Raw genomic sequence first — 23490 nt, forward strand, 5'->3', positions numbered from 1 at the left:
TCCCTCAAAAAAGAAGGACGTGAGTTAAAGTATAGGAAAATCTTCCTCACGAAAGAAAGCCAGAGAGTGGATGATGAAGAGCCACCTGCTGGATCCTTCCCAGAGAGTTCCTCAGAATGAAGGGAACGACGATGGTGAGGATAATAAGGAAGAGGACAACGATGAATAAGACGATTCGATTCCCATTTATGTCCCCTCCAGGGAGTGGTTGAGGAAATGTGGCCTGCTTGAGGAGGAAGAGGAAGATGAAGATGACGATTCGATTCCCATTTATGTCCCCTCCAGGGAGTGGTTGATGAAATGTGGCCTGCTTGACCGACTTTCCGCCGACAGTCCTGATGACCCTGATGGAGAGTCACAACCAGTAGACATTGGCTGTATGCCTATCAGAGCTAAGGCTCTTTTTTAAATATGGTAACAAGTATTATTTTTGAATGTTGAAACCTGACATTTGCTCTTCCCATACACAGGGACAAGTGGAGGTGATTTAAAGGCAGGCATTTGGGAATGTCCACGCCGGGATAACAAGGTGTTGATTGGAGCCCCTCAACCTTCGTCTGTTCGTCCTCGTGTGCCGATGGGGAACAGTGAGGAAACTGTTTTAGTGATGTTTCTCCTTGTTGTGAGTGTAGTTCAGGCCATTCTACTGATGCAGTCATTAAAAAGGGAATCGGTCCTTGGCAGTTTTAAGCTGCATTTCATGGTTAATCATCTTATTTAATAGGAGAGCCGGCACATCAGTGGCATTCTCGCTCCACCAGGAAAACAGGCCTCTGGTGATTTAACTCCACAAACTCTGTTGCTGCCTCAGCAAAGGTAATGACGGGGCTTGACTGTATATGTCTGTGTAGAAAACCGAAAAATGTACATAAAATCTATTACAATGGAACTCTTGCAAACGCATGTACTCTAATGCAGAGCTTTCTAATGGTTTTATTGCACTTGTTTTCTATGTGTCATAAATTATGTCAGTCCTCTCATTGGACTAGCATCGTGCAGAAAGGTGAGGTGGGGGGCTGAATTGCAATATTGCATTTGAAAAATTGGACCAAAGATATTTGAACACAGGTGTTATCAGATGTCACAACCCCACACTCTCACAGGAGGTTTGCATTCATTAAAGCTTTTGTTTTTCCAGCAACACACATTCATAGCTTGATCAATTATTTGATTCAAACTAGACTATTTACGCAACAGAACCAGACCTTATATAGGAACAACACTAAGGTTTATTAAGGAAAAGTATCACATTCTTCACCTCACTATAACAACATAAGTCACAGAGGATCTAATTTAAAAGAGAAAAATAGTCAAGTATGTGTGTAATGTCCGTAGAAGTGCTTTTGATACCCAGTTTTAGCCACCTGGCTCTTTTACAACTCTAGCCAGTGAGGGAGAAGTGGCAGGGCCAACCTATGGAACTTAAACTCCTATGGCGACACTATTTGTGTATTTAGATGCTGTATCTACAAACTATGGCATCGGAGGTTCAAGTTTGATAAGCAAGACAACTAAATCTTGTATAGATGGCATGAAGAAATGGGTGGATCGGATTAATTTACAGCAACTATCAGGTTTTCCTATTGGAGATGTAATAGATTTGAGTCGAGTTGCCTGATCTTTCTCAACGTTATATAGATCATTGAACTTGGTAAATATTGAAACTTGTTTTATTCAGATCTTACCTCAAACATCATTGCAAATGTATATTCCCTATTTTCAACTGATATATTGAACTTGTTTGTAATGAAAAGTGATATTAATGTTTTGAAATTCAAAGGTATTTCCCTTTCTGCAGTGGAGTATCATTGTAAGGGTACAGTTATTCAGTGGGGGAATAGATAGTCGCAACCCTAAGTGCATCATTAAACAGCATTTATAAACATATTGCTCCAGAAAAAAAAACATGGATCCTGGGAATAACAAAGTTGAACTCAAAAGGTTGAAACGAGTGAATCAGTTTTGAGGGTTTGAACCAAGTGGTTAGCACACAATGTGACGGTTACTGGCAAGGTGGTTGAAGGTTTTGTCTGTGTAGATGGTCTGCGAGATGTCGAGAGGCGGAATGATGACGACGAATGAAAGTTGTGGGACGTCTGTTTCAATATTTCGGTGGTTTTATGTAAGATTGTTTGTTCTTTTTCCTAACACTTGATTTTGTTACTGTAAAATATTTTCCTGTTGTATATGTGGCATCGAGGCACTTCATAATTCTCTTTATATTTTTGTACATTTCATGTCGGTCATTCTTTGTTCTGATCAAGAGAAAATAATTTAAAAAGACAAGTGGAGGCGAGGACCCAGTCAAGTTTATTTATGTTTAGAAAATTAATATGAAATAATGTCTGTATGCTTCTTTTATATATATATATTTTGTAATTGTGTTTATTTTAATGCACAATTAGGGGCCGGCGTGTAGAAGCCAAAACTGACATTATTAGAGGTTGTATTGCCATATGTTATATTTTATGTATTTGTTTGGATTTATGTATTTATGTTGAGTTCTGCCTGTATACATTGTGCTTGCCAGCCTGCCAAATTGGGTTTGTGGCATCAGTTCCCGTTGCTCACCAGTAGGGGACATACTTAGCTACTTAATGGGTAATGGGACTGATGACAGCCAGGTGTGTTTGTTTACCGGCAGAGCCTAACCGTTTTTGACCGTCACGTCGACACGGCACGTTGTTTGGTTATAGTTTTGTTTGTAGTGTATAGTGTTTGTTTGTTCTTTTGAAGGTAGTAGCGTTTACTCATATCACATGCAAATTGTGCATTCGGTAATTATGACGTAAATAAACCCAGTTGGGGTGTTATTGGAACGGACCTTGTGGACATTCATTCTTTCACCAGACGAGTACCCAGCACAAGCAACAGACGCGTCAACTATATGTTTTAGCCGGTATCAGCCTCCTCAAGGGCTTTATAGATTTATTGTTTTTGTTTAGTCAAGTTAGGCCCTTATACTGTTCTTAACACATTCAGGGCCATTGGGATGCGTCTAATAAATCTCCAGAGGACCGGCAAATGTAAACAGACGTGGGGCTGTTTGTAGAGCTAAATCTATACTTTATAGGGCGGTCAGGTGGTGTAGCGGAGATTGTGCTCGTCACCAATGCAAGAGGCTGCGGTCTTGACTCCCGGAGAGTCAGCATTGCCTTGGCTTGGGCTGATCGCTATACTAACTCGTTTGGCTGAGTTAGGGGGAGGGAAGCCGTGGGTGGGTCCTGGGCGTTGTGGACAGCGACCCCTACAGTTCGGTCGGGGCGCCTGCACAGCGAGGGTAGGATCTGGAGAAAGGTAGTGTGACCTTCCACACGTTACACTCTCCCGGTGAGAATCTGCGCTGCCAGGCTGGCTGCCGGCTGGCTGCCGGCTGGCTGCACATGTGTCGGAGGAAAGCATGTGACAGTCTCCGGCCTCCCGGACCAACAGTAGGGGGGGGTGCGCAAACAACCAGGAAGGGGGTTGGGAATTGCGACTAACAGTGGGATGGGAGAAAAATCGGAAAAAAAGGAGGGGGAAAAAGATAATAAAAAAAAAATTAAAAATCTATACTTTATAGTATTGCTATCTGTCCATTCTCATTGTCAATTGAGACCATAAACCGTCCCTTCAAAATGGCTTAAAGGAAAAAAAATCATCAATACGTTCTCATTTTATAGCGCCGTGAATATAAGCCTTATACGGGATTTCGGCTAGGATATTTTGTGGAAGGCGAGATAAAGGGCTAATAGCTACTACCGTTATATCCAATGGCATTTCCGCTATACATATGCTACAGAAATAACTCAAACTGCATATGATCGGCATGATCCTCAAGCATGTATGCATGAAAGGGGGGGGGGGGGGGGGGCGGAGGACGTAGTTTCTGATTATTGATTACCAATAACCGCGTTAGCCTCATTAGCCTCATTCATTGATCGGATGGATGGCTATCAAAACAAGGCCCGATCGGGATGTACTTTACGTGAAAAAGATCTTACCGTGGGCCGGTGGGATCCCCCCGAGCATTTCCCCGTTATCGATCGCCATCTGGTAGATCGATATGTCCATTGGCTGATGATAAATCCCCTTATTGCATAGTGAAATCTGCGATCCAAAACGTAATCCAAGCTACAGGCTGCACATCCAGAATCGAGCTAACTGAAAACTCCATTGAAAGTAAAAAAAGAGTCCACCGTTCAGCCACAGGGCACACTCCATTATCGCGACAGCGCCCCTAAGAGGATCTGGCCGGTAATGCACATTGGCGAATTCAAAGAGTAGGGTAAATCTGCAGTGCCGCTCGGCGACCTTGAATAGGTTATTAAAATGTAATAAAGCCAGGGCGGTTAGGTGGCTTAGCGGAGATTGCGTTCGTCACCAACCCCGGAGACGCTAGGATTCGCCTGTTCGAATCCAGCTCACAGCTCCGGGGTTGTCACCAGCTTGGCTGGCCGTTCACACTAATACAATTGGCAGTATTAGAGGGTGGGAGAAGCTGGCGGGGTGGGTCCGGGTCGTTGTAAACAGCGACTCCTACAGTTCGGTCGGGGCGCCTGCTAAGCGCGGATAGGACCTGAGTGGGATAGTGTGATCCTTCCACACGCTACGCCCTCTCAGAGAATATCCGCGCTGCCAGGTGAAAAGAAGCGGTGATTGGCTGGACGTGTGTCGGAGGAAGCACGTGGTAGCCTCCACTCTACCAGACCGACTGTGGGGGGTAAGTGCGCAGCGACCAGGAAGGGGATTGGGAATTGGCATAACGACTAACATTGGGATGGGAGAAAATCGGAGGAAAATGGAGGGGGAAAAAGATAAAGATAAAAAAATATTTATAAAAATTAATAAAGCCAAAACAACCTTCCCACGGACATGTCCGTGCTTCTGTCCACAACGGGTGGAATCGAATCACGGAGATATCCGTGCTTGGGCGGGATTGTGTTAACGTCCAAATCTGTTCTTACCCAGGTGTGTTGAATGATGAATCCCACTCATTCTTAAACTTAAATGCACGTCCTCGCTCAATTAATTTGCATACAGACATGCCTGGCCAGCTTATAAGGCGAATGAGGCGTGTGCAAAACCGCAGAGGTTCGGCATCTGATCCATTCAACAGGAAGCGATTTGCGACTCTCAAACTGAGATTAGATTCAAATGTATTGTTATTGTACAGCCCAAGTACAATACACCATCCAACCAGTGGGTAAATAAATATTCCATGATTAAATACATAAATAAATAAATAAACGGCTTAGCGAGGCAGTCTCAACGCACGATGAGCGAGCACACACACACAACACACACACACAAACACAGACACATACTGTAAAATGCTTTGCTGGAGTGATTAATTCTCCATCACCGCAAATCCGCCCCTCAATTAATATCGCCGCGGGGGGGCATAATCCCACGGGACAATGCATTGGGAACTTGTGTCCCACGATGAGATCTACTCCCGTGAATATTATTGCGCAGATCGGGATACGGGCGCGTGCGTGGGAGCTCGCACAAAATTTGCGAGATTTCTCCAGGTTGCGCCTCAACCTTTTCCCGACGTTTTCGCTGATGGAAGTGCATTGAGAAGTCGTGCCCCTCACCGAGATCTACCACTGGGAGCTCGCGCAAAATCACCCAAATGTTTCTACGTCGTGCATCGCGGAACTTTGCTCTCGTCGCACTGATGCACATCTGCAAGACTCACTCAGAGTTGCAGTGTCAGGTTACACTCCAGATTACAATACACTGAAACGGTTAAGCAGCCACTCATCTGGCTCGGCAAATAGATCTAGACGGTCTCTAAATATAGAGAATCTAACTGTTCTAACAGCAATATATAATCTATTTCAGAAGCAGAACGCACGCAATAAGTTATAATAATAATTATTGAAAAGTTCTTAACCTCTTAACTGGCGCCCCCAAAAGTGGCCATTTTCTTTACTTGAACTTGAGTACTGCAAACCAAAATACTATACTTTAGTTTATACTTATAGCTAGGGATGCTCGATATTGGCTTTTTTACCGATACCGATATACCGATATTGTCCAACTCTTAATTTCCGATACCGATATCAACCGATATCAACCGATACCGATATATGCAGGGTCCCCCCCCCCCCCGCAAAAAAACGGAATAATTTCAGGTAATTAACATTACATATGTCTTGTTGTGGAATTAACATAACATTATGCATACTTTTGACAATAAATAAAATCTGAATTTGTTCTTACTTGCTTGCCTGGGTAAATAAAGGTTATAGAAATGTAAAAAAATAATATATATATATATTTTTTTTGAAAACCGATATCACATTTTAATGCCAATATCGGCCGATAATATCGGACATCCCTACTTATAGCACATGCATGAGCCTGGCCTCTTTTGAAAGATGACATTCTGAAGTTTCTGATACAATAAAGAAAATTCACTTTTAGTGCTAATGAAATAGAGTAACATAGGTCTGAGCTTGAGTTGTAGAAAAACTTGTTACTCACATTTTTCTGTAGTAGTTAGTAGTCCAGACGTAGTATTTCCCAAAAGATTGGTATGGCTGAAAAAACACCCTGCAGGTCCATAGCCTGAAGTCTTGTGTAGTACATGTCCAAATAAAAATAAAAAATCCGTTCAGAAATTTGTGATTAGGAACGATTTTGGTAAAAAGTGAGAAAAGAATAAGGCTGCAGAAAACCATTTTCTCATTGACTCCAATGCATTCCGCAGGAGTTTCTCTTCCTGTTTGCGCTTGTAACTTTTCACCTAGATCCCTGATTCGCTCATTCCCACGTGGGATATCATTGGAAAGCCAGACTCATTGGTTACAATTTTCGAGATCGCCAAATGATTGACAGAGGTAGAGGCTCGGGAGTCGGGAGTGGTATTTGAAAAAATTAAAAGTCTGCCGTGTACTTCGGCGCACGCCTCACATATCGGCATGTAACTCGAGAACCGCTGAACGGATTTTGACGCCTGAAATGGCTATCGACAGGCAACAGATAGGGCTTTAATTCACTATATATTGTACTAAGAAATATGCACACCCAGGCGGCTGGTTGGCGTAGCGGACATTGCGCTCGTCACCAACGCAAGAGACACCGGGTTCGACTCCGGCTGTCGGCATTGCCTCCGGCTTGGGCCGGCCGTCATACTAACTCAATTGGCAGAGTTAGCGGGTGGAAGTCGATGGGTGGTAATCTGGACGTTGTGGACAGCGACTCCTACAGGTCGGTTGGGGACGCCTGCACAGCAGAGACAGGAAATGGCGGGGGTAGTGTGAGCCTCCCACACGTTACACCTCGCCAATGAGAGTCCGCGCTGGCAGGTGAAAAGATGTGACAGGCTGCCTCCTCGTGTATCGGAGGGGACACGTGATGCAAGGCTTCTATCCTCCCTATAACCGGCCAGTGGGGGGCATATGCAAGCAACGTTCAAGACAGGGGAGGGGAGAATTGGCACAGTGGAATTGGGATGGGAGAAGAAATAGAAAAAGAGGAGAAAAAGTGGATAAAAAATATATATATGCACACCCGAGCCGCTAGAGGTCACTAAAGTGGCGTGTCATGCTGGTGGGCAAATCGTCTTTAAAACGACCCGGGGCCGGGTTGGTGCCAGTCGTATTTGGGGGCAATTGACCAATGGTAGGCTTTTTTCTTTATTTTCTTTTTCATCTGGGTAAGAGTTTCTTATCTGGGTAAGAGTGCTCTCGACCACTCTTAGAATTTGGTCTTGCCTGAGAGAAAAGCTAAAATAAGAAATCATTGCTGAATCCCAGGTAAGAACTAAATAAGAATAAATGCTAGTTAAGAACAAAATAAGATAAGAAAATAAAATAAGAAAATCAGATTTCCTCTTATTTTGTATTTGTAAAATTAAAAAAATTAAAAAGCCTACCAGAGAGCGAGCAAGAGCATATGTATGTATTGTATTGTATTGCAAGTATTATGTATATATCTCGTAAACTACATTTATATTGATTCAAATACTGGAATGTATAATCCTGTGATTTATTGTGGATATTTACTGTTAATGCTTGTGTGTCTAGTTTTATGTCATGTCAAAAGAATAATAAAAAAAATAATTCACAAAAGCCTACCATTGGTCAATTGCCCCCAAATATGACTTTTAAAAAACCCAGAACTTTTCAATAATTATTATTATAACTTGTTGCGTGCGTTCTGCTTCTGAAATTGATTATATATTGCTGTTAGAACAGTTAGATGCTCTGGCCGCCCAGGCCAAAGCATAGAACGCATATTTAGAGATCGTCTAGATCTATTTGCAGAGCCAGATGAGTGGCTGCTTAACCGTTTCAGTGTATTGTAATCTGGAGTGTGACCTGACACTGCAGCTCTGAGTGAGTCTTGCAGATGTGCATCAGTGAGACCAGAGCAAAGTGGGGGGCACGACTTCTCAATGCACTTCCATCAGCGAAAAGGTTGGGAAAAGGTCGGGGTGCAACGTGGAAAAATCCCACGTGCGCGCCCGTATTCCGATCCGCACAATAATATTCACGGGGTAGATATCGTCGTGGGACACAAGTTCCCAATGCATTGTCCCGTGGGATTATTCCCCCCTGCGGCGATATTAATTGAGGGGCGGATTTGCGTGATGGAGAAATTAATCGTTCCAGCAAAGCATTTAACAAATTTGTTTATGAATTGAGCGAGAACGCGCATTTGAGTTTAAGAATGAGTGGGATTCATCATTCAACACACCTGGGTAAGAACAGATTTGGACGTTAAGAACGGGTTGATGAATGCAGCAGTGGCTTTTCTTATCTTTAAAGGTTAAAATAATAAAAGAGTATTGGTGAATGAGGCCCATTGTATTGTCATGACATGTTTTGCCATACAATATTGATCACATTTTATCCAAAGCACTTTACAATTTTGTTCCTCACATTCACACATTCACTCACACATTCACTCACACATTCACACACCGACGGCCGAGGCAACCATACAAGGTGCCAACATGCTGATCGGGAGCAATTAGGGGTTAAGTGTCTTGCTCAAGGACACTTCGACACACTGCCCGGGAGGAGCGGGAATCTAACCAGGAACCATCCGATCACCAGACAACCGCTCTACCTCCTGAGCCACTGTTGCCCCCTGAATACTACTGACTAACTTGCCGTTACTTGAGTGACACACAAACACACACACACACACACACACACACACACACACACACACACACACACACACACACACACACACACACACACACACAAACACGCACATACACACACACATACATGCACACACACTAACCTTGAACTCCACAGGGGCTGGGCGTGTTCTGGGCCTTAGAGCTGCGTTTGCTTCTGTGCGTTCCTGTCGTCACTCTGGGGTAGACCACGTGGGCCTCCGGACCCCCTGCCGTCTCCCCAGGGGACCTCAGGACAGGCTCTATGAAGTAGTGTCCCTCTGGCAGCGTGAAGAGTCCTTTCTACACAGGATCACAGATATCAAATCACATTTATGGTATGTGTGTAACAGAGACTGTTAAACTCTACGCTCCTCATAAATACTGCCCTTCGGCTAACTCAGCTGTATGCATGCGGGTTACCCCGGCACAGGTAACGTGGCACGCCTTTCATGCTGGCAGGCACGGCACTCGCGGCTCGAAACTGGGTCAAAAGCTTGTTGGAGAAGGGACAAGAAGGGATAGTCCTCGCTAGCATGAACGGCGCCTTTTTGGAACCTGCGCCCTAATTCCTACTCACCCATGATGTTGCCTATCAGTAGAATCCTTTCACGGCACAATCCATTCTGTTCCTCATGCTAGACAGGGTCAAGCTCCTGTCTGAACAAGCCGAGTGAAAGCTCACTGAAGTCTACTTTGTGTGCACTATGCTCTGTCAATTTGGGTGAGCTTCAGTCAGCTTGTACAGACAGGTGCATGACCCCGTGGCATTAGTTTGAGAGGAACAGCATGGATTGTGATGAGAAAGTAAATCGGTCTCCAAAAATCTGAACTATCCCTTGTAGAGGTTGTTATAGCATGACTGAATAAAGTCAGGGAGAGTGGTAAAATGGACTGCATTTATATAGTGCTTTTATCCAAAGCTCTTTACAACTTATACCTCACATTCACCTATTCACTCACATCCATTCACACACTGACAGCTGAGGCGACCATGGAAGGTGCCAATCTGATTATCGGGAGCCTTGTCTTGCTCAAGGACACTTCGACACGCTGCTCAGGAGGAGCCAGAATCAAACCTTCCGACACGCTTCCGACACGCTGCTCAGGAGGAGCCAGAATCAAACCTTCCGATTACCAGATGACCGCTCTACCTCTGAGCCACGGTCGCCCAATGTTATTGCAGATATAACTCATCTTCCATAACGTCAATTACTCAAACTGAAAGACCCCTATGACTTTCACTGAAAAACGTGATGTGCAATTTTGTAAAATAATACATTTTACGAGCGGAACAATTAATCTGTCGTGCAATCTCTTGGAAGGCAGACTGAAATCGTTCCCACCCCCTCCTGAGGCTGGAGGTCGGACGTTTCTCTAGTTAAAAGCCTTGAGAAAAGGTTGTACGTTGTACCAGAGTCATTTCCATCGGGGTGGAATCCATCATTAGTCAGTAGTTCCATAGATGAGCATCCCTCCCTCCATCTCTCTCTCTCTCCCCCTGGGGCACATTCTCTGTCTGCCGCACCGGCACTACACCGTTTAATTCCTGAAGTATGCCATGCATGTTCCTACTAGCGCAGACCCCCCCCCCCTGCTCGTAGTATGCATGCAAATGCACAGGTGTGCATGCCGGCAGGGGCGTGTGCACAGACAATTTGGGGGGCAGGGGCTCAAGCTACAAAAAGGGCACTTAACCCATCAACAACCCGCGTTCACATTTGACAGCAAAATGGATGGGTACTTGGGCCAAAAGGGCAGGGGCTCAAGCCCCCCTTCGGCCCTATCCGTGCACGCCACTGCATGCCGGGGATGAATGCGTGTACACACAATGCACACACACGCGCACACAGAAAGAGAAAAAGAGAGGAAGAGAGAGGGTAAAAAATGGAGAGAGAGGAAGAGACATAAATCGTAGCTATATGTTCCTACCCCCTCATTTGTCTTTCTTTCCTCCACACCCTCGTACTTAGTTCTCTCTCTCAGCTCTCTCTGCAGGTTTTCTTACAGTCAAGGTGATTAGTCAGGCGTCTGCCGGGAGAGCCGTGTGTGTGTGTGTGTGTGTGTGTGTGTGTGTGTGTGTGTGTGTGTGTGTGTGTGTGTGTGTGTGTGTGTGTGTGTGTGTGTGTGTGTGTGTGTGTGTGTCCAAACAAGCCTGGATAATACAGGGGTGAGCCCGTCCCTCTATTCTTATAAACTAACTTGGGAAAGAGAGAAAGAGAGGGATAGAGAAAATAAGATACATAAAGGAAACGATAGGGGCATAGACATTTTTTCAAATGGCCTTCACTTTGTCTTATTCTCTCACGAACCAATAGAAGCAAATACATTCAATAAAAGAATGTCTGCATAAGCACAGTTGATAACGTGTGGTTGCCATGGGACAAGTACATATTTAATTTTTTTTATTATTCTTTTTTAGCATTTTTACATCTTTTATTGGCCACGCAGGACCGACAGAGGAGAGGGCGAACGGGAGGAGAGGTGGGGAGGACAAATAACGACGGAAGCTGGGATCGAACCCGGGTCGGCCGCGTAGGTGCGCGAGGCACTATGGTATGCGCCACGAGGGGGCGCCCCACAAGTACATATTCTAAATAATCCTAAACGAGAAGAAAATCTTTATCCAGTTGTTTCACGCGTTTCTATCTAGTCGCACAGGACCAGAACAGATGTGAGAAGACGGGCCAAGCAATGAATGCCAACAACACCAGTTGTGTTTATCCTGAAGTTACGTGGCGTTTTCTTTTTCTAGGTCATCCTGGTAAACTTTATACATCTTTCATTTTTGTTGTATACATAATCTCCGTGAAAAAAGAAGAGAATCTATTCTCCAGCCAGGTTTATTTAGGACTCTCCAGAGGTTGGGTGGGTTTCATGTGTCTCCTTACAGGGAAACCTTAAGCAATGGTGTCCTGGGAAAGACCACAGCACCTGCTACACACACAGACCCATATGGTTGACAGATACAACAGTGACATTGTTTGTAGGAAGTTGGATGGATTTCTTTATTATTATACAGTTTTATAACATACCACTCGGTTACCCTGTAGGTTTAATTGTTCAGTTTGTGAATAATATCTGTTCCCTTTGATTACAATGTTTAGCCTAACTAGTCCTCCCCTCTGTGCACGCGTTCATTTTGTGGTAGTGCACATCAGGACAAATTATGTATTAAGCGATGCTTTCCGCATTTTCTTTGCAACTGAAATAAACCTAAGAAAGAGCAATGACCAGATTCCCTCTGTATACGGATGAGGTCGTGTTATTCTTGTCCACAAAGCTTAGATGCAATGATTGAGATGGGAAAGGGTTCTCCGAAAAGTGAGTCAGAGTGTGGCCATTGGCCAACAGTCCCAGCGCTGGCTTGGGCTCATTCGCCAAGCTTGCAGGCCGATACGCTCCGGGTCCCTCATGGAGACTCTGCACACAAAGGCCCTGTGCAGGGAAACTATGCGGTTTTCATTGTTCCCCTGCATCTAGACATTCTGCAGAAAATGACAACATTTCATCTTCATGTCTTGATGAAAATGACAAAGATGTTAGGGGCCATTGTACTCGTTTGGTGAATAAAGACTTTGAGGACATGACACCTTTTCTTTTTCCTCTTCTCTACATCTTTAAAAACATCTAGTCTAATCTCTCTCTCTCTCTCCTTCTCTCAGTCTGTATAGTAGTATAGCATGTCTCCCTCTGTGATGCCTACTCTGTCTGCAAGCTGTGGTGCTTTTGTTTCACGAGCTGAAGCTGCGTTGAGTTAAACCATTGATATTTCTGTTGCATTATGATTGGTTGGAACAAAAGAGAGCGACAGACGGATGGACCGCAGTCACTCACTTTGTTCTCTGAATATATGTAGCTTTCTCACTCGTACTGTAATAATTTAATATCATTATTTGATACAAAAGTGTGTTGTGCATGTACATGATGGAGAGGCTCCATGGAATTCTCTGTTGGGACGGGGTCTTTTTTCTGTATTGGCTCCTGTATGTTTTCCTTTGATCGTTATGATTTGAGTCAGGTCCCAAAAGACAAAACCAGGTGGTGAAGAACAGACCAGTCAGGAAGGAATGCTAGAGAGGCCCGTCCAAACATTTAGCCCACTGCCCTGCTGCGATCCGTGTGCCGAACGCAGTCCTACCATGCAACGCTCCTGCCTGCGCGGCTCACTGTATAGTTATAGTATTACTTGTGATCCTTAAATTGCCGTTCCATGTGAGCTCCTTTGTGATGTCTGTGCTCAACCAAATAACAGCAATATTACTTGAAAGGACAGAACCGCAGATTTGTTTTTCATTTGAAGGGTCCACCACAAACTATAGGGGATTATTCCATTATTAACTTCTGAATACTAAAATCCCAAATGTTCTGCCAACTGAAACATTTCGACTTCCCCTGGAGAGTGGAGCGCATGCGATGGACGTTTGCCACCACCTCTACTGTACCTCTCCCTTCTCCTGTCTCTCTCCCCCTCCTCTTCCTCCTCCATCTCCTCCTATTAAGCACCCACCTCTTCTAACCTAGAGGATGTGTGTTGGGGGTGTGAGGTGCCAGATCAGAGAAGGTTACCATAACACAGGTCTGTGTTCTAAATACGGCAGCCATGTGGAACTGCTTTACGTCTGTTTCCTGCTTCTGTGGGTTTTGGAGAGCAGGCCAACTGGGCCGGGGATAAGCCGTCTGCTGCTACACAGAGACTCTGGCCTCAGCTCGGCTTTACTGGGACACATGGGGAGGTGGAGATTCGGGTGGTGCTCATTACTGCAATATGATTAATCGTAACACTATAAACGGGGGTTTCCTCTCTGTAATTACACTCTCAGACTATTCCAAACTCACGGGTATCGTCATTAGCACGGTTAGCGTTCACGTTCTTCAAGGTGAAGTCTCGGTACAGTAATTCCAAGTCCATCACTTCTCCCAGAAAATAATTACAACAGCGAGATGACTGTACTCTGCCCCATAGCTGTACTGTAGATATCGTTGTCTTTCATGTGAAGACATTTTCCGTTTCGGAAAAGATAATACCCAAGGGGCAAAGGAACCTGCGTTGACTTGCCTGCGTTGAGCCTCTGGAGTTACCTGCCTCTCCATTGAAGAAGCTTCGGCTTTGGTTGTACTGAAGGGATTCGGTTCCCACAGAGACAAAGAAAGAAGACCTTGAGAACAACCACCACCCAGCTATTTATATCATCACAATTTCACTGCAATTTTCCACAGTGCATACTGAAGATGAAAGAGCTTGAGCCTTTTTCGCCAAGACAGTTTTGTTTACTGCAGCTTAGCTCTGTACTGGTGAGGATGTCACTACTCACACCTTATCCACGGTATTTGTTCGAGCAAATTTGACTTGGTGTTCTCAACCAGAAGTGTGTCATGGAAACCGGAGGTCGTAGAGGGCCCGTTCCGTCACCCGGGTTGACTCCACTCTCTTTCCATGCCAAGCTTCCCTCCTTCCATCCTGGTATTCAGTTGACCAGTTACAGCCAATTATCCAAGCAAGGAGAATCAGCTTGCAGACAAAGCAGCTCCTCTCCTACTGTAGGTCAAGGCAGGCAGCTATTTCCTAGGCAGTTGTGTTGTGCAAACATATCGCAGAGGGATCATTCTCCGCCACAAAAGCAGTGTTTAAAACCAGCTATCCACTCTTCTACAACCACCAGTGTGGTGAGATTCAATTCAAGGCCAAGTTTTGCATATATCAAGTCGGCGGGAGAACGTTCCTGAACAGAGTTCCCCTGAAAGAAAGTGAAGTAAATGTGTGTGGTGGTAAAAGCTTGGTATGTGTGGTCTGTGATCTTTCATATTTAGGAGCCCATCTTTATCTAGTCCCTGAGGGTCGTTGACCTCAACTGCAGCTGGCAACATATCCCTCCCACAGCTGGCTAGCTAGCTGGCTGGGGTCTTGCTGTTTAACGGTTGCACTGTGGTCTTTGAATTTGCTATTAACCTTTTTTTCTCCTCCAAATAATGGAATAACACCACAATACATTACCGTGTGGTTTCCCCCAGTAAGTCACATAGAGCCGTCTAGGATGAAGACCATAAAAACACTCCCATAGGATGCAGATGCAGGTACAGTAAGTGGAGTGCACTGTAGCAAGAATGGAGAATGACGTAACACTTTTTTCTATTGAGGATTACTGGAGAGAACATAAACTGGGTCACACATACAAGTTATGGAACCACATGACTAGCTGACCTTTTTTTGGGTATTTTTGTCTGCCTGATCCAGATGTATATGTCTGCACTTTATGTGCTCATTTCATGTATTTTCTATTCTACTAAAACTGAATCAAACCATAAACAAAGTGGCCTGTTGGGATGTTCATTAAAAACTGTGATTTTATGTCTGCACACTATCCGCTGGGTGCATACTATGACCGTTATCATGTTTTGTAACAGATTACAGAAATTCAAGAAGCCTATTGGAACATGAGGTTCACTTCTGATATGATTTGATTAATATCTGCATTATTTTATCCCACTTTATGCTTTGCTCTTGCTGCTTGTTTTACACTGATGTTATGTCTTATTTCTTATTGATGTAAAGTACTTTGAACTGCAATCCCCTGTATGAAAGGTGCTATACAAATAAAGTTATTATTATTATTATTATTATTATTATTATTATTATTATTATTATTATTAATTATTATTATTATTATTATTATTATTATTATTATTATTATTATTATTATTATTATTATTATTATTATTATTATTATTATTATTATTATTATTATTATTATTATTATTATTATTATTATTATTATTATTATTATTATTATTATTATTATTATTATTATGTATGCACAATTAGCACCAGAGCAGGCATCTCTCAGCACCATACTGCACTGCAGTGTATGAACAGTATTTACAAGGTCTGGCAGATTGAGGCACTGTAACCCAAACAAACATGACAGACAGGCAGGAGGCAAGACTCTGCAGGAGAGGCCTTCCTGCTGGGATAGAGTCCAACACAGACTCTGGAGGAGAGGCCTTCCTGCTGGGATAGAGTCCAACACAGACTCTGCAGGAGAGGCCTTCCTGCTGGGATAGAGTCCAACACAGACTCTGCAGGAGAGGCCTTCCTGCTGGGATAGAGTCCAACACAGACTCTGCAGGAGAGGCCTTCCTGCTGGGATAGAGTCCAACACAGACTCTGCAGGAGAGGCCTTCCTGCTGGGATAGAGTCCAACACAGACTCTGCAGGAGAGGCCTTCCTGCTGGGATAGAGTCCAACACAGACTCTGCAGGAGAGGCCTTCCTGCTGGGATAGAGTCCAACACAGACTCTGCAGGAGAGGCCTTCCTGCTGGGATAGAGTCCAACACAGACTCTGCAGGAGAGGCCTTCCTGCTGGGATAGAGTCCAACACAGACTCTGCAGGAGAGGCCTTCCTGCTGGGATAGAGTCCAACACAGACTCTGCAGGAGAGGCCTTCCTGCTGGGATAGAGTCCAACACAGACTCTGAGGAGAGGCCTTCCTGCTGGGATAGAGTCCAACACAGCGAGGCGTGTCACTGTGGTTAAAGGTCTGCTCCACTCAAAAACTGTTTTTTTAATGGTTAACTCCTCTTGGAGGCATGCCTATACAGATTGTTATTTGTGCAAAGCTTGTCACAAAAGCAACCTTTCCACGGGCTTCCCCTGGAGAGGGAGAGCGTCTCTGTACTTCCCTGAAATCTGAGTTGCATGTGTGACGTCACTAATAGGTCAAACCTATCTTGAGGGCAATATGTGGTCACCTGACACCTTTATCTTCAGCAGCATACACAGCACGCTGAGTAGGTATTGAGATGTCTTGAAAGAATAAGCTGCCTACTTGGAATTCCTGGTGAATATCAATGCTTGTTGCTGATTTGCACATTCATAGATCCTTGTATTCTCAATGAGGGTAGAGATGCTGCTAAGCCATTTTCAGTCGTTTATTGAACAATTTGGTGGAGAAACCATATTTATAAAAAAAAGAATGTGTTCAAGATAGAAATAGTTTTAACACATTCGGGGCCATTGGGATGCGTCTAATATCACTCAAGAGGACCAGCAAATGTAAACAGACTTGGGGCTGTTTGTAGAGCTAAATCTATACTTTATAGTATTGCTATCTGTCCATTCTCATTGTCAATCGAGACCATAAGCCGTCCCTTCAAAATGGCTCAATACGTTCTCATTTTATAGCGCCGTGAATATAAGCGTTATAAGGGATTCCGGCTAGGATATTTCCTGGAAGGCGAGATAAAGGGCTAATAGCTACTAACGTTATATCCAATGGCATTTCCGTTATACAGATGCTACAGTTAAAACTCAAACTGCATATGATCGGCACGATCCTCAAGCATGTATGCATGAAAGGGGGGGGCGGGGGACGTTGTTTCTTATTATTGATTACCAGTGATGGGAATAACGGCACTATAAGTAACTTCGTTACTAACGGCGTTCGTACTCTTCCAATCTTAATAACGTCGTTACCGTTACTACACAAAAATGCGGCGCGTTACTATGAATGAACCTGTTTCTTTCATCAGACATATCTCTGCGCCGAGAGGCAATAATATGTTCTTCCTTGTTTAGTGGACAGTGCGCGAGCCAAGCATACATGCTGACGATTGGCTGAGGTTGAATACAATGTCATGGTAAGCCAATCAGAGGTGGAGGTGGGCGGGTGTCTAAAGCATCCAGAGTCTGACACACAGCGCGACAAGACAAGCGATCACTGATCAGTCAGCATGAGACCGCCGTCCGTGTAGTGTAGTGTACGTTTTGAGCTCAGAAACGAATCCAACGAACAACACAATGTCAACATGAGACCGCAGGTCCATGAGCGTTTTGTGTTCACTCTTTACAGCGCAGGGCACTGAGTGGCTATACTGCAGTGCTGACAGCCTTATCAACAGTGCTGCACTTCCTGGTTTAATAGCACAGGCTTCAGCTGCTCAGAGATATATATATCTCTGTATGTCATGCATGTCTTAAATGTAATGATTAGATTAGTTTAGATGATTCGATTAGATTCTTATATCTGTATGTTGTGTATGTCATTGATTGATTGATTGAAAAGTGTATTAACAGATTGCAGAATGGGTACAGTACAGTACAGCTCAATACATACAATTGTTAAGGGGATGCAGACCAGAGAAAGACTTTCGTCATAAATGTCATGAATTGAAAATGGGGGACCCTGATGTAAACAAGACGAAACTCTTTCTCTGGTCTGCATCCCCTTAACAATTGTGTGTATTGAGCCGTACTGTATTGTACCCATTCTGAAATCTGTTAATTAAAATGTTCAATCAATCAGTATATATTTGTTATTTATTTTTGGTATAGTGCTTAACAAACATAATTTAATGTTGCCCAGTTGTGGCCTGTTGAGGGGCAATACATATCAAAAGTTCCAAAACATCTATTCTGTTTGTATTTGTATGATCCACTATATAAACATAGTAGTTCAAGTTCAAGTTCTTTAATAGTTGTCATACAGAAGTACAGAATACTTTCATACAAAATGCTTCTTACTGTTACGCTCCAGAGACTGTGCTAGACAAGATAGTATCAAATAACATAATAACATAATATAGCATGAATTTAGAAGAAGAAAATGAGGTCACAGTTGTTCGGTATAGACATATGTACAATGTTCTGAGTTACCATATAATATACAATACACAACTATGCAGTGTACTAATGTACAGTACTATCTAGTGCAAAGCAGAAATGGGATGAGGTACAATTTTAGGTACAATTTACAGTAAGGTGTACGAGTTGTAGTGCAATCCTTCATCCATAAATATAAAGTGTGGGGAGTGGGTGCTACAGTGTGTTTGTTTAAAGTGGGTGTGTGCTATAAAGTGTGTGTAGTGGGTGCTACAGTGTGTTTGTTTAAAGTGAGTGTGTGCGTGTGGATGTGTGTGCTATGTGTGTTTGGTGGTTGTTGTTGTGTAGTGTTCATTCATTGTTCGTTTAGCAGCCTGATGGCCTGGGGATAGAAGCTACTTCTGAGTCTTTCTGTGCTCGCCTTGAGACTCCTGTATCGCTTGCCTGACGGCAGCAGTTCAAAGAGGCAGTTGTTCGGGTGGCTCGAGTCCTTAATAATTCTCTTAGCCTTCCCCTTGCAACGCTTGTAGTAAATGTTCTGGAGGGTGGGGAGCCCCCCTCCAATTGTGCGTTCGGCTGAACGTGTCACTCTTTGTAGTCTGCTTTGGTCTTTTGCAGTGCTATTCCCAAACCAGGAGGTGATGTTGCCGGTCAAGATGCTCTCTATTGTACATGAGTAGAAGTTCTTAAGGATCTTCTGGCTGACTTGGAACTTCCTTAGGCGCCTGAGGAAGTAGAGGCGTTGTCGTGCCTTCTTCACCACACTGTTAATGTGTATGGTCCATTTCAAGTCCTCGGATATGTGGGCTCCGAGGTACTTGAAGCTGTTGACTCTCTCAACCGGTGCCCCGTCGATGCTGAGGGGGCTGTAGTCCTTGACCCCCGACCTCCTGAAGTCCACAATCATCTCCTTTGTTTTGCTGACGTTCAGGGAGAGGCTGTTTTCCTGGCACCATCCCGCCAGGACCTTGACCTCTTCCAGGTAGGCCCTCTCGTCGTTGGCAGAGATCAGGCCCACCACCACTGTGTCGTCAGCAAATTTGACGATTGTATTGCTACTCCGCTGAGCCACACAGTCGTGTGTGTACAGGGAGTAGAGGAGGGGACTCAGAACACAGCCCTGGGGGGCCCCTATGTTGAGGGTGATGGATGAGGAGGTGCAGTTGCCTGCTCTCACCACCTGGGGTCTGCCAGTAATTATAATATCTACATAGCCTACATGGCATTTGATTGGAGGCTAGTCTCACTTTGTCCCACAGCAACATTAAAATAGTTTAGATTTGTGTATGTTGTTTATGTAAAAAAAAATCTTGAAAGTAACGCAATAGTTACTTTCTGAAGTAACTAGTTACTTTTATAATTTGTAACTGAGTAAGTAATTTAGTTACTTTTTGGAAGAAGTAACTAGTAACTGTAACTAGTTACTTTTTTAAAGTAACTTGCCCAACACTGTTGATTACCAATTACCGTGTTCGTCTAAGTAGCCGCATAGGCCGATCGTATCGTATCATAACAAGGCTCGATCGGGCTGTAATTTACGTGAAAAATATCTTACCATGAGCCGGTTGGATCCCCCCGAGCATTTCCCCGTTATCGATCGCCATCTGGTAGATCGATATGTCCATTGGCTGATGATAAATCCCCTTATTGCATAGTGAAATCCGCAATCCAAAACGTATCCCGTGCAGTGCAACAGACAATAGCTATCGCTTCAGATGAGTAGAAAACTACATTAGAGATCCAAAAAAAACCACAGGGAACACTCTATTATCGCGATAGCGCCCCTAAGAGGATCTGGCCGGTATTTCACTTTGGTGAATTCAAAGAGTAGGGTACATCTGCAGTGCAGCTCGGCGACCTTGAATAGGTTATTAAAATGGAATAAAAGCCAAAACAACTTGCCACGGATATATCCGTGCTTCTGTCCACAACGGGTGGAATCGAAACACGTATATATCCGTTCGTCCCCATTGTGTTAAGGGTTTAAAATACATCTGGAGGGGATCTTTAACTGACACGTCTGATCATTTATAGAGAGTGACTCCTCCTCCACATCCTCTCTGTATTTGCATTTTCTCAAATCATTAATGTAAATCATCTGTGTCAGTGCTAGATGGGGTCCTCTTTTTTATTTTTTCTCTCTCTCTTTCTTTCTCTCGCTCACCAGCTGTCTTCCTTTCCTTTGTAGATAAAAGGGCTTTTATTATTTTAATCATTAAAGTACGAGTGAGAAAGCATACATAATATTCAGAGAACAAAGTGAGTGACTGCCGTCCATCCGTCTGTCGCTCTCTTTTGTTTCAACCAATCATAATGCAACAGAAATAGCAATGGTTTAACTCAACGCAGCTTCAGCTCATGAAACAAAAGCACCACAGCATGCAGACAGAGTAGGCATCACAGAGGGAGACATGCTATACTACTATACAGACTGAGAGGGAGAGAGAGAGAGAGAGAGAGAGAGAGAGAGAGAGAGAGAGAGAGATTAGACAAGACTAGACTAGATCAAATTTGAGTAGATTAGATTAGATTAGATTAGATTAGATTTATTGCACAAGTACAGAGTACAACAAAACTAAGTTGGCATCTAACCAGAGTTCAAAGGAACAAGAAAGTGCATTGCAGTATACAGTATAACACGTGAATATGTGAGTATATATGACAAAGCTAATGTAGTAGATATGCTAAGATAATGTATGCACAGGATTGTTATAGTATGAATACACTGTGGTAATAAACCAGCCTAGCCAGTGGTTTAACTATTGATTGAACATTTTAATTAACAGATTGCAGAATGGGTACAGTACAGCTCAATACACACAATTGGGGATGCAGACCAGAGAACGACTTTCGTCTTGTTTACATCAGGGTCCCCCATTTTCAATTCATGACATTTATGACATACTCAACATACAGATATAAAAATGTAATCTAATCATCTAATCTAATCTAATCATGACATTTATGACATACATGACATACAGATATACAGTACTGTTAAATATGAATAGATATGGATATATACAGATATAGATAAATGAGAGAAAGGGGGGGGGGTGAGTGCTAGCTAACTGACTGACTGGCTGACTGACTGAAAAAGGTTAGGGTTAGGGTTAGGGTTAGCTATCGGCAGGGTTTCAGTAGGCCGGTGGGGTTGAGAGGCGACAGCCGTTAGTGGGTCTGCAGCAAAGTCTCTCTGCAAACAGTCTCAGGAAGTCTTTGAACGGCAAACCAACAGACAGGGCACTGTCAGCTAGAAGGGTTTGCTTAGCAGACTGTAACTGGCCAGACCACATACCAGCTTCCCCAATGTCATGCCCCCCTCTCCCCCCTCTCTCTCTCTCTTTTGAGAAACACTGTCCTGGCAGTAGGAACATTTTGAAATCATGTTTATTATTGTAATTTCGAGCTTACAACACCAGTGATGCATATACGTTTTCGATATGGGGTGGGCCCGTGGGAATCGAACCCCTAACCCCAGCATTCAGGACCGAGCTTTGAAGTTTTAGGAAGTTCACATATCTTAAAATAAAGATTAAGCTTCGCAAGGTTAAGAAGTCAGAATGCAATGGGTGAGATGATAACCAAATATCAGAACCCAGTTGTCCAATAAAGCCTACATTAATCAAATCAAATATTTCCTTACCAGTCCTTTACAGGTGCTGATGGCAGCGATTCCACGCGCACCTGAATCATCCACAGTAGTACCAAGGAGGTGGCAGGAGTTCCCCCCAGTGGAACGATGCTCGGTCCTGTCCAGACTCCCGTTCCGTCTTTCCAGGATGTAGTCATTTGAAACCAGGTTATTGTTTAGCGTTAAATTGAAAATGAAATCTCGACCTTTGTAGCTGACCTTGTAATAAACCTGCTCCCTCGGTCCCGGTCCCGGTCCCGGTCCCGGCCCCAGGGCACGCTTGACTCGCCCACCACTGACGTGGTGAGATAGAGAGTGGGAGATGAATTGTCCATCTTCATCAGTTTTCACTGGATGGACCACGGATATATCCGACTGTGGCTGGAACAGGTCGCCTACTGTACAACACGAATAGAATAAAAATAGAATATAATAGAACCGAATACAATTGACATTTATGCCTGGTCCCCGAGATAATGACGTTCTTCTCCCTTGTCTTATCATTCTATACAGTTGTCGTGTGATATAGACTTCGCATTATCAGTATGAACTATTACGCTATTAAGTCTGCCCATGTGTTGCACTGAAAATTCATAAATACACGTGCATAATTGCATATGCACACTGACCTTTTTCTGTGAAGAGAGAGACGTGCATGCCAGGCTGCGAGAACTCGTCGTGGCTGGTTGCCAAACAGAAAACAAACTGTAGCAGTAAAAGAACCCGGCTCTCCTGCGGACATTGCATATTTCATCTAACCAAACTCAAAAAACTGAAAAATGTTTTTAGGCATTGAAGTTCCACTTGCGTTAGAGGCGGTCTGGCGACCACTTCGTTCGTGCAGCGGACAGTGTCATGGAGATCATGACAAGAATGGGTTAAGAGATGTCCTCTTCTCAAGGAAAGCAAACGGAAACGCCGAAGAAGACCGGGGAACCACAGAACATGGTTCAAGTTGGAGAAAGGGAGAAAGCTCCGTGCTGGGTTGGGGAGGGGAGGTCGGGAGGAGTGTTCTTGGGCTTTAGTGTCTCGTTTCTTTCCAGGAGCGAAGGAAGGGGAGAGGGGGAGTAGTTGCGTTGTGTGCAGCTGCACGGTCAGATAAATCAGAACACGCTTCACTCAAAAGTCATGGT

At 43.9% G+C, this 23490-nt stretch overlaps 1 protein-coding gene across 3 annotated transcripts in view; it reads right to left on the minus strand.

Moving 5' to 3' along the window:
* LOC311235095 (A disintegrin and metalloproteinase with thrombospondin motifs 12-like) overlaps positions 1-23240 on the minus strand; it is a 129888-nt gene extending 106648 nt beyond the window's left edge. The window contains exons 1-3 of one of the 3 annotated variants that reach the window (XM_084322442.1): positions 22987-23240; positions 22370-22752; positions 9250-9427 (exon numbers count right to left, since the gene is read on the minus strand). In XM_084322442.1, coding sequence (XP_084178568.1) covers positions 9250-9427; positions 22370-22752; positions 22987-23104 — 679 coding nt within the window. In that variant the 5' untranslated portion in view covers positions 23105-23240. Of the gene's footprint in view, positions 1-9249; positions 9428-22369; positions 22756-22986 lie in introns of all 3 variants that reach the window. The other 2 variants (XM_084322443.1, XM_084322441.1) reach the window with 2 other exon arrangements.
* Between the last annotated feature and the right edge of the window lie 250 nt (positions 23241-23490).

Source organism: Notolepis coatsorum, assembly GCF_963971535.1.
Source record: "Notolepis coatsorum genome assembly, chromosome: 10".
NCBI lineage: Eukaryota > Metazoa > Chordata > Actinopteri > Aulopiformes > Paralepididae > Notolepis > Notolepis coatsorum.